We start from the raw sequence: 12,615 nt of genomic DNA, 5'->3' as shown, positions 1-12,615 counted from the left end.
CAGAGTGTTCTAAATGAACGTCCATGTGCCTAAGGTTAATAATTTGCAAAGCAATTCCATTAAGGGCTTTGTGCACAACCTCTCCTGTACAGAAGCACAATAAACACAATAGTAAAATCAAGTTCTTTCCACTTATGTAATTTAGCCAAGAGAAGAAATTGCATTTGATGCTTAAAAGTCTCCTCAAGACTTGAATACTGTTATGCGTTCTACAAAGGAATTAGTCAATCATCCATTTCTCGATTGCAAAAAGTGTACACATATATATACATTTATGCAGAGGAACTTATATCAACTGAAGATATAACGCTCCTTTTGTTACTCAAGATTTCTGTGTAAAATCTTTTGTTATGCAGAATTTGCAGACAAATTTGTGAATATGCAAGGGAAGTAAATGTCCTACATCTAAAGCACACCTCAAAATTACACCAAAATGGTTTACTGAGCATAAGCAAGAAGCTCTGAAACTGAAGGATCTGGAGAGATTCCCTATGGAGGAATGGTCTCAGATCCCTGGTCATGTGTTCATCAACATTATAGGAGAAGACTTGGAGCATTTATCAGGGCAAAAGGAGGTTGCGAGTATTAAATGAGGTGGTGAGCAAAACAAGGCGAGACCCTTCTTGACCTACCCGCCGATCGGGTCAACAACAATGTCCCGGGGACGATCGAGATTCTCCCAGATCAGAACTGTACGCATGCTTCCATCTGCGTTTGAAACTTCAATCCGGTCTGTGCCTAAAGGTGTTAAAAATTGAAAAATCAATCTTTTCTTAACATCATTGGGGAAAATGAATATCTAAGTTTAGTTAAAAAAAAAAAAAAACCTTCAAATGTACCCTGATAAAGACAATTATTGAGAAAAAAGATTTCATGAAAAAAGATAAATATAAACATTTCGCTTGGTCTGAAAGATGAACCAATAAAAGATTAGTACCTGCGTCAGTCCAGTACAGTTTATGTGTAAGCCAATCAATAGCTAGACCGGCAGGGCTTTCCAAACTTGTGTCCACCACAACCTGCAACCAAATTGAATATCATCTGTCAAATTACATGAAAATACATTACAGCCACCTACTTTATAAGGGAGGATTTGCTGGTTTTTGCTAGTTTGTTCTCCAGGGGTCAGTATTTTACACATTTCTCCCCATTTAGTATATACACTAAAAACATGCATAGTTCATACATAAGACACCCAACAGCAGTGACGTCCACAGACCTAAGGCAAAGGCAAGGATAGAGGATTAACAAAAAGGGCACTCCCTACTAACACCCTACTTTCACCATTCTCTCACCTACACATTCATACAATAAATGCATATTTGCACACACTCAAAAGTTTTAGGTTTTAAGATTTTTTTTTTTAAAGTCTCTTCTGCTCACCAAGGCTGCATTTATTTGATCCAAAATACAGCAAAAAAACAGTAATATTGTGAAATATTTTAACAATATAAAATAAGCGTTTTCTATTTAAATACATTTTAAAATGCAATTTTTTCCTGTGTTGTAAAAGCTGAATTTTCAGCATCATTACTCCAGTCTTCAGTGTCACTTGATTCTTCAGAAATCACTCTAATTTGCTGCTCAAGAAACATTTCTGATTATTATCATTGTTGAAAATAGTTGTGTGCAATTTTTTCCGGATTCTTTGGTGAATAGAAAGTTCAAAAGAACAGCATTTTTCTGAAATAGAAAGCTTTAGTACGGCCTGCAGGTATAATAGGAAATGCAGTATAGCAAGAGTTTTACATTTTTGTAAGTATATGAGGAACAGCCACAAAGAACAGTAACTGTTCTACCTACCTGGTACTCCTCTAAAGCTACTCTCTGATTAAAAAAAAAAAAATGCTTTTACAAGTTATAAAGGACGCGTCATTATTGCTTCATCATTACCAGTTGATTATCATGTTTGTTTGTTTTTTATATTAGACAAAACAATAAATCTGTTTCTGGGTCTCAGGCTAAATTCCTGCTAACCTCCTGTTTGGTGCCGTCCCATTTTGCTCTGTTGATGGAATCGGTGGTGACGTCAGTCCAGTATATATATCGCTCACTGGAATCCCAGTCCAGGGCCACTGCATTTCGAATATCAGCCAGTGGAATGACATCATCCAACTTGTCTTCAGTGTCAAAGCTGATTCGACGGATGTCCGTCCTTCGGGCAAAAAGCAGGAACTTGTCAAGACCTGATCAAAGACCAAAGGTCTCCTGTCAGTTCTCCAGATTTGAAAAGTTCATCAGTATAGACAAGCATTTATTTCACAAAGTCAGAAATGTGATCATAATGAAAGGAAAATGACAAATGTAGTATGGATTTGTTAAACAACAGTTATTATTCATGTTTATGGCTGTATTATTCATTTTTGTTACTTGTAAACAAGGATGGTTAGTTGATAAAGAGAGCAGCAGCAATTGAGACAGATTGATTATTGATTATAAGTATTAGTATAACTATTATTTTTAAGGGTACATATTATTGGACTATAAAAAAGCAACTACACATTTTCCAGTTTATGAAACCTTTTGAGTCTCTAATACAAAGAAATGCAATTGTTCTGTCTGTATCATCTCAATGAGCTTTTATGAGGGTTTACGCATGCGCTGTAAGGTAAATTTTGCGTTTTCCGACGTGGATGAGAAACTTTTGGAAAACGCTTGAAAACGCAAGTGTGGAGGAAGAGTGTTTTGAAACGATAAAAACCCGTTTCAAATGAATGTAGATGTAGCCAAAGGCTCCCCGTGGTATTAACACAATGATGCACACAATAACTTTCTGGAAGTTTGTACTGCACTTCTCACATAACTGTCCCCTTAGGGTAAAGGGCTTATGTTGTAGCATGAATAAAGATAAATAACTAAAACAATAAGTACTTACTCTGGGCACAGTTATAGTGGTCCACCTTTTTAAAGCCTGTAGGACATTCACAGGTGTAGGTCTTATTGCTTGGAAGACACAGGTGACTGCAGCCCCCATTATTGCTCCCACAGCGATTTCTCCCTCCTAAAAATAACAAGAAAAAACCTCCAGTGAATTGTATGTATAGGCACGTTTTTGGAGTTTACAGAAATGCAGGTAGAGGTATGTTTTTCCAATGAGCCGATGTTGCATTTACTTTAATACGATTTGTGTTTGGAAACATTGTATACTAAAAGCATGGTCTACTATACTACGAGTAATAAGGAACATGTTTGGTTGACCTGCAGGTTGCCTCTGCGGGTGCAGCGTGTGGATGTCCATGGGAAAATGCAGCTTGTTCCGGATGACCTCTTGGTTCTTGCCAGTAAACTTGTTTGCACTGTTGATACTCTTGGTGTGCCAGTCGGTCCAGTACAGACTGTCTTCAAACACTGTAATGGCAAAAGGATGTGGAAGACCTGGAAGACAGAAAGAAGGTTGAGAGTTTGGAATCACGAGTGGACTGCTGACGTTAAATGTTTATTTTATATATATATATATATATATATATATATATATATATATATATAAGTGCTGTGAATAAAAAACAAAATGATTTTATATATATACTGTACGAGTGGACTGCTGACGTGTATATATATATATATATATATAAATAAAAGTGCTGTGAATAAAAAAAAAAACTATTTAATTGTACATTTTTCTGTAATTAATCATGATTAATCACACCTAACATATAAGTTTTGGTAACACTTGATTTTACAGTCTCCTTGTTACATATGTTACATGTACTTACCATAGTAATAACAATAAATTATGCATAATTACATGCAACTAACCCTCAACCAAATCCTAATCCTACCCTAACCCTATAGTAAGTACATGTAGTAGCTTAATATTACTCAGTACTTCAATATATAATTACACTGTAGCAATGACACCTTAAAATAAAGTGTAACCTAAGTTTTTAATATTTTTTATATTGTAATATTTTTACATTGAATCCCCAAGATAATGTAGAAACACAATAAAGATGGTATACTTAAAATATTTGTTTAATGGAATCTTTTTACTAAGCACTATAAATGTAGGCCAGTATCACTAATACCAGTACTGATACTGATGTCTTTATTAAATTGATTGTATCCATTAATTATAGCCATTCAACATTACAGTATAATCGAAAGCTATAATTTTTTACATTTAGTAGGCTTTAAAAAAAAAAAGAACAACTTTTAATTTAACTTAAAACAATCTTCACATAACTCTTCTTCACAAATTCACAGACAGTGAGCCAGTTTTTTTGCATCTTATCTCACCTGAATGGTTTAATAGCACTTATACCATGGGCTGTTTAAATACTCGATTCTGATTGGCTGGAAGGTGTGCAGTAAAACCGTTTAATGCACAGGTAGTTCCAGTCAGTTTGATTACAGTTCGAAATTAATCCGCTACATTGGTAAGCATAGTAACACAGATACACTTGCAAGCAGAGTGAGAGACGCATATGGAAACGTTTAGGTAGGCTAAATGGATGATTTTTGAATATCGTTTAATTTGTATCAGTGTTGCCTGTCATTCAAAAATAATTGTAATAAATCCATTAAAGAATCATTAAGTTAGCTATATGCTTAAGCAACGAGGGGACTGTAGCTGCTAGACTTTAAAGAAGAGATCGACGCACACAGGTAACTCGCGCACGCATCTCTCTCTCTCTCTGTTCCTTCTCCTTCAGTTCTCTGTCTCTCTCTTTTAATAATGAATTTAAATAAATGTGAATTCATTCAAATAAAAGCAATCTGATGGCTCTACTTTATTTAAAGCGGACGGAGTGCAAGAACTGACGAGCCTTAACTTAAGAAATAACCGTCATTTTTACACGTCTGTTAAAAATATACATTGTAAACATCAGTTACAGCTTTAACTTATTTTTAACTTGGCAAATAACCAAGGTATAAACGGGATAATCCACGGCTAGCCATGCATTAAAGGATTTTAATGCACGACGTAGAGGCGAAGAACCACCCGACGCGAAGCGGAGGGTGGTTGCCTCTACGAAGTGCATTAAAATTCTGTGGATTATCCCTTACTTGAATGAATGAATGATGTTATACAGTATGTTATATATATAATAATATATAACAATAATTAATGACCATCTTCCAATAATCAATATACTCCGATGATTTATAAACCTCCTGTTGTATTTAAGAGTGAACATCAAGCTTAAATGTTATGTTTGGTCAAATTATTTCTGGATTCTCCACTACAGTAAATAGCTGCATATGTTACAAAAATTTAAATAAAAAAAACCTTGTAGGCTATATGGAATGCCAAGCTTTTTGTCTACACCTTCTACTGTTACGTCCATAAGTTCAGGTCAAATCTGACCCAGGGGTATATAATGCTTTTTTTCAATGCAGCTGTGTTTTCTTGAGTGAAGAGCGTCACAAGATCTCTCTCTCTCACACACACAAAAGGTATTTGTATTTATATCAAGGCATTCTAAAATTCTTGATTCTGATTGGCTCACAGATGCTCTAGGTACTTATTTTCATTTGAACTGTTTCAGTCCCTGATTACGATCAGCTGAGCGTTCTAAGCTGTTGTAAAATACTCTTTAAACACACTTGTGACATTTGTAATAATGACAAATGAATCAAGTTTTACTTTAAAGTGCATTTTAAATCATGTTTTAACAATCTTTTGTCATGCTTTAAAGAAGTACACTTACACTTGTGTTGACTAACATACTAAAGCACATGTAAAGTTCTTGATTATAATTTTAACTGGTGTGTTATTTTATATTACATTTAATGTAAATATTTTAAATGTACTAAACTGCAACTTGATCATTACAAATATGTGATTACAAATATAAACATATGGCATACAAGTTTAAATAGAAATTCAAAAACAGTAGTCAACATTTGAAGTGGATCAAAACCTTTCATCATACATGAATTTTGAACAATACCCGTTCTTGTCTTAGATTCTTTGATTCACAACTTTGATTCACTTTTTTGATCCACTTCAAATTTTGACAGTACATTCAGCAGTACACTTTAAACATATTACCACAAACACAATAGAAATAATTATGAAATTTCATATAAAGATATACTCAGATGATTGCATATAAACTATAATACATATTCATTTAATTGTAATTAACATGGAATTAAGTGTCGGAAAACAACACACACTTGAGTTCACACTTAAGTATATTATTTCTGTAATAAGTATGCTAAACTGTACTTCTTTTTCACAAGGGTTTAATGGGAATCCATTTTATTTGGGATAAAATTAGACATGACGACAATCTGGTGTACTGTAAACTTTGAATTCAAAGCAGATGAGGTAAACCATTTTCAAACTACTAATTAGCTACTTTCCATCCATCCGGGATAAGAAAATCCTTCCCTTCCAGCAACAGTCAATCAGAGATGGCAGCGATAAAGTTGTTCCTATCATCCCTACCCAAATCTATAGCTAAAGACCTCCTTCGCCATAAACAAAAGGCATAAAAGGCATTCTATAAGCCTTCCAATTTTTTTATACTTATAAACTCATATTTTTTCAGTTCTTTCTCTTCTTTTCTACATTGCATTCTGCTCTAACTTCTGTGCTATTCTAGTTTATTCTTTAAACTTGGCACTCTGCCAAACTATAGGCGTGTAAAGCGCCCTGCCTTTATCTCCCGCCTTTTCTGCACCTTTCACCCTTCTCCAGGTGTACACACACAGCGTGGGGTTGTTTTGTGATCTTATCTTTGTAGAGGAGCAAGGATAGGTTTGAGTTAGAAGGTTTGTTTGCCTTTTTTTCTTTTGTTTCCAGCTCCGCTGCCATCTGCTGTCCCTCCTTGCTGGTACTTTTCTCTTGTCATCTCAATCATCATTCGCTTTTGATCTTGTTTTCCCAGTCAGCATATCTTTTCTCCGTGTGTGTGTGTGTGTGTGTGTGTGTGTGTGTTCACTCTGCTTTTTTATAATGCTGGTGCCTCCCTCCCTAGTAAATCTGTCATTGATGACCACTGTAAGCAAATCTGCTCTGAATTTTTTTAGAGCTCGGTTTTCAAGTCTAAATATTCCCCCACCTTTCCCAGGTGCACAGGTATTTTGTTCCTGCAAACCCCGAGGCTTAGTCTTCCTTTCTAGTGTGCCATTTAGAGGGAACACTGGTTGCACTCTATCACACATCAGAGAGACACCTGAATTTATCTACAAGACATCACTTATCCTCGAATGAACAGATTACTCAAAAAAAGCACAGCAGCCTAACCAAGTTTCTTAATGGAGAATCTGTAAATCTGTCCAGCTGTTGAAACACTGAACTGACAATAGAATTGATGTTTGCGTTTTAAAATAATTTGTCCATAAGATGCACTTTAAAGGTTTAAACTAAGACTAAAACAGTAATGTCTCTTTTTAAATTGTGAAGTAAGTGGTTTAGTCTGATTGGAATCAAACCAGACAGATTTTTGTGAAATCAAACTAACAGAACTAGTTAATGTAATATTAAATCACACTACAATGGTTTATTTTTGAATATATTTTGAAAAGCATTTTATTCCTGTGATGCCAAAGCATCATTACTCCAGTCTTCAGTGTCACATGATCCTTCAGAAATCATTCAATCAGATCTGATTTATTATTCTCTTTATTGGTGCTCAATTAATAATAATGGTTCTTAATATTATCAATGTTGGAAACCGATGTGCTGCATAATTTTTTGCAGCTATTTTTTGACACCTCCATTAAAATGATTGGGGTAATTAAGTTTTTTTTTTAAAGAAAGGGAAAAAAAAGCAACCAGCAAGGATTCATTAAATTGATCAAAAGTGACAGTAAAGACGCTTATTATGTTACAAAAGATTTCTATTTCAAATAAAACTTTTGAACTTTGATTCATTAAAGAATCTGGAAAAAGATGCATCAGTTTCCACAAAATAACTATGAAGCAGCTTTTTTCAACACTGGTGATAATAAAAAATGTTTCTTATTGTTAGCATGTTAAAATGATTTCTGAAGGATCATTTGACACTGAAGGGTAATGATGCTGAAAATTCAGCTTTGTTATATTATGTATTTATAAAATATAACTATTCACATAGAAAAGTTATTTTCAATTGTAAAAATATTTGACAATATTACAGTTTCTACTGTCTTTGTTTGATGCAATAAATGCAGCCTTGGTGAGCAGAAGAGACTTCTTTAAAAAAAGCATAAAATACAATAATTGTGAAACCATGCCCCAAGTTTACCTCTCTACACAGTATCATAATATGTAAAATATAAAAGCATCTGGAAAAAAATAAAGGTTCGATTTTTTTTCTTCTTCTTACCTTGGCTAATGACAGCCTTTCTATTCTTCCCATCCAGGTCAGCTCTTTCAATGACGTGGTGTTTGGCATCCACCCAGTACATACGGTGACCTGCATAGTCAATGGTAAGTCCGTTGGGCCAGAATAGGTGTGTATCAGCAATTATTTTCCGATTAGAGCCATCCATGTTGGAATATTCAATGCGTGGCATATTTCCCCAGTCAGTCCAGTAAATCTTCCTAAAGGCAGAGCAAGTGATGTTAAGCATAGTTGAATGTTAATGTAATAATATGCAGTTAGGGCCCAATGAATCAAACAATAAATGTCCTTTTGATAATGGCATAACATTGAAAAAAAAATGAAAGAAAACTATGACTTTATGCAATTTACAGTAATTACTGTGCATAGGTTCTTATCTTGAGGGCTAAAACAAAAAGTGCTTTTGCCGAAGTTTTCCAGGTTAGTGACACCAAATCTATAAAAAGTACTTCAAGTTTTGTTTGGGGCTGCTTTTTAAAACATGAGCGATTTATTTTGTAAGGACTGAAACAAATTTTAATAATGTCGCCCTAAAAATAATTATTTTTCTTTCTTTCTTTCTTTTTTACATTTTCCATCATGCATCTTATCCCTCAGATAAATTATGTAATGCTTTGGCTTTTCTCGCATACAGCAAGATCTACATGCATCTGTGTGTAAGAATCAGTGGAAGCAGAGCCTGTCGAAACAAGAGCTAATTCTTGTTGGAGAGGGAGAATTCAAGCCAGATTTCATAAACCCCTTTGTCCTTCATGACAAAGAGCCATGATGAGCGTCGGCTGCAACTCAAGCCTTGTGACTTTCTCTGAGCAAATTGAGTTACGAAGTTTAGCCAGAAGTCACCAGAATGGTTTCATGCTCTGCTTACCATTGCTTATTACAGAACAACAACTTCTGGTCACAAGAGGGGATTTTTCCCCCATGCAAAAGAACAGAGGCAGTGACAGTTTCAGTATATAAAATGATAAATGTACTGCATTTCAACACATAAATTAAAGGGGTCTCGGCATGAGGAAAGAGTCTGATCTCCCTTGTGAAAAAAAGAGGTACACTTAAGAGGACTTTAAAGAAGAAAAACGCAAAGCTTTCAGACACTTAAATGCATGTTATGTAATGTATGTAGTTACTTCTATTGTCTTTGAGATGTGGTTTAGATTTACTGTTAAATGTACTGACAAGCGTTTATGGTAAACTAAAATACACTAAAATCAAATGTAAAATTGAATTACACACTAACCTTCAGTTCAAATTATAACCAAGTACTTCACATGTGCTTCAGTATGTTAGTCAACACATCAAAATAAGTGTATTTATTTAAAGCATGACAAAAAATTATTTAAATAAAATTACTTAAAATGTACTTCAAAGTAAAACTTCATTTGACATTACAAATTGTACTTTTTAAAAAAGTACTTAAGTGTCTTAAGTGACATTTGTGTATTTATTGCGCAATGCATGTGATGAATATCGTTTTGAAGGATCCAGCATTGTTTGCAAACTGCAATCTACAGTATATGTTTAGTAAAACACAAGTCTGAATATTTACCCTTCAATGGGGTGCAGAGCAATTGCACGGGGTTTCTCCATTCTCTGCCATAAAAGCACTTTACGGTGTGTGCCGTCCAGATTGGACACTTCAATACGAGACGTTCCTGAGTCAGTCCAGTAGAGCTTATTTTGAATCCAGTCTATGGCCAGACCACCTAAGATATAATAATAATATAAAAATAATAAGAATAAAAAAAGAATAAAATAAAAATAATAATTTTAAGAAAATAAATAATAATAATAAATAAAAAGTGTAATCTATATTTAACTATTATTCAAATGTTATGCATTTCTTTTCCTTGGGGAAGCAGAGAATCAAACTGCGCATCACATTAGAGAATATTAGAGCATCTTATGAAAATTTAACTTCATTTTGTAAAAGTTTTAATATCTTAGAATGTAATTTTTTATAATGTTATATTATCTTTTAGACAGAGTATTAGTGCTGCATGACTATAAAAAAACCGTAATTGTTGATTATTTACCTTGATTTTTTTTGTTTTTGTAATTTTGTTTAACCAAAGCTTTTATTAAAAAATGTTTTTCTTCTTCTAAGCTGCAAAAGCATTCAAAATAAGCCAATAAATGTTTACTTTACTGCTGTTTTATACATATATTAATCAACTGTCAAACTTCACATTGGTTCTCTAAACAGCATGAAACATGAAATTCAACAAATTATACACAAAGCGAGCAACATAATACTGGAATGTTTCCACTATCAATCAATGAAATTGTCACTAATTGCTTTCAACAAAAAAATAATTAACTATGTTGATTCCTCAAAAAAAATTAAGCTGTTCCAACTAATTTAGATGGATTCCTGGAACCATAGCATAGCATATGCTACATGTAACTTATTTAAGCAAGACATTACTGTTCAGTGTAGCCAAATCAATACCTTCATATCACCATAATCTCTATTCTTCAACACAATGATAACCACAAAAAACTTAAACATAACAGAAACACTTTTGAATTTCAAATTCTCCAATGTTGTTCCAATGAATTTCTTTCTTCTGCTGAACACATAAGAATATATTCTGAAGAATGTCCATAACCAAATGGTTTATAGGCCCCATTGACTTCCATAGTATGGAAAAAATATACTATGGAAGTCAATGGGATCCATCAACTGTCTGGTTACCGGCATTCTTCAAAAAGATCTTCTTTTGTGCTCAGCAGAAGAAAGAAACTCATACAGGGTTGGAACAACTTAAGGGCGATTTATAATAACAACTTATAATGATGACATCATTTTCTTTTTGAAGTGAACTAATCCTTTAATTGCATCATTTACTCTCCTTATCCACTCCAATGTAAACATGTTGGGAACTAGAAATCCACTGCCCAATTTTCAGTTATTAAGACGATTTGAATGATTTCATAAAACTTTGTAAAAAGTTGGTTTATTTTTTTATTTTTTTATTAAGTTGGTATAATAACATTATTGTCAACAGGACTCATCAAAATAATGTTTGCAACTTAAAAGGTTTAATTAAAGCAATAAATTAGAATTTTTAAATTACAACCATACATTTAAGTAAGTTGTGTTAATAGTTGAAAATAATTGTATTATTCAGGTCAAAAATATGATGTAATGTGGCTGCATCAACCTACAGTAAATACATTCATTTAAACCACCAAACCTACATTATATGGGTTAAATCAGGTAGAAATAGCTCTTTAAAGTAACTGCAGGTTACTACTTTTTGCATTGCGGCGTATAGTTAAATGCAAGCAAGAGTCCTAAAATGACAGCAGTGGATATGAGGAATATACTGTGAAAATGGCTTGCTGAACTGATAAAATATATACTGCTCACCTGGGCTCTCAAGACCCGTGGACACGACCTCCTCCACATTGCTACCGTTGAGGCTGGCTCTCATGATACGGTCCAGTGTGACATCTGACCAGAATACTAGCTCTTCGTTATGATGAAAGTCCAACGCAATGGCATTTTCCAGATTATTGAGTAACAATGTGTACTCGGCACGGTGCGGTAGAACTTGTCGGATGTCAATTCGATTTGCAAACAACAAAACCGGTTCTGGACCTGGGAAGAGAGAGCATGAAAGTTGGACAACTCTGTTCCAAACCACCAATGTTTTGCTGATTTTATAATAGATATTCAGCCTCACCCAAAGCCTTGCAGCTGCGTTTGTCAGGTCGAAGCTCATAACCTTGAACACACCAGCAGTGGAATCCTCCTCCTATGTTGGTACAGCCTTGACTACAATAACCTTCATCCGCACATTCATCAACATCTGGGTTCAGACACAGAAGCAGGAAAGATTAGAGAGGATGAAATACAAAATATGAATAACATTTAGTTTCCCCTTTAGTTAGAGTAACATGATAATTAAAAAACAGAGAGATTGACTCCAAGACTGTACGGTTTAAAACTTCTCCACTTAAAGATCCAAATGAGCTGTAATAAGAGCAAACATTGCTCAGTGATATTGTTCTAAGCTGAATTTAAAAATTTCAGTAGGGAGTTGATGTGTAAGAAGGGTCAGCCACGCCTGTCCTGTCTCCGGAGATTGTCAAGCTTAATGTTGAAAGGTCCCTGATGACTTTGTTTTATAAATCTTATATCGAGTCTGTTTTAAAATTCCCAATGTTTTGCTGGTATAGTGTGAAGGCAAAACTGCTCTTTTAAAAATAGTTCATGCCAGTAGCAAGGTTTTATGTGTCCAGCAGTCACCCTACCAACCTGTATAATGGCCAGGTAGTGAGGAAAGCTTGATCTATTTTAATGGTTTGATCCCGCCCTCTTTATTACGAG

General features: G+C 34.3%; 1 protein-coding gene across 3 annotated transcripts in view; it reads right to left on the bottom strand.

The window, feature by feature from the left end:
• The window catches only part of lrp4 (low density lipoprotein receptor-related protein 4), a 109,909-nt gene that overhangs the window by 26,707 nt on the left and 70,587 nt on the right, over window positions 1–12,615 (bottom strand). For all 3 annotated transcript variants that reach the window (XM_081391664.1, XM_081391665.1, XM_081391666.1), the window contains exons 11-19: window positions 11,969–12,094; window positions 11,653–11,883; window positions 9,826–9,982; window positions 8,262–8,479; window positions 3,199–3,375; window positions 2,876–3,001; window positions 1,978–2,186; window positions 938–1,019; window positions 633–738 (exon numbers count right to left, since the gene is read on the bottom strand). In XM_081391664.1, the coding sequence (XP_081247790.1) occupies window positions 633–738; window positions 938–1,019; window positions 1,978–2,186; window positions 2,876–3,001; window positions 3,199–3,375; window positions 8,262–8,479; window positions 9,826–9,982; window positions 11,653–11,883; window positions 11,969–12,094 (1,432 nt within the window). The remainder of the gene's footprint in view (window positions 1–632; window positions 739–937; window positions 1,020–1,977; window positions 2,187–2,875; window positions 3,002–3,198; window positions 3,376–8,261; window positions 8,480–9,825; window positions 9,983–11,652; window positions 11,884–11,968; window positions 12,095–12,615) is intronic.

Source organism: Scardinius erythrophthalmus (genome assembly GCF_964197995.2).
Source record: "Scardinius erythrophthalmus genome assembly, chromosome: 2".
In the NCBI taxonomy this organism is placed as follows: Eukaryota; Metazoa; Chordata; class Actinopteri; order Cypriniformes; family Leuciscidae; genus Scardinius; species Scardinius erythrophthalmus.
Note: the sequence above shows the minus strand (reverse complement) of the source record. Positions and strands in the feature narration are given on the sequence as shown.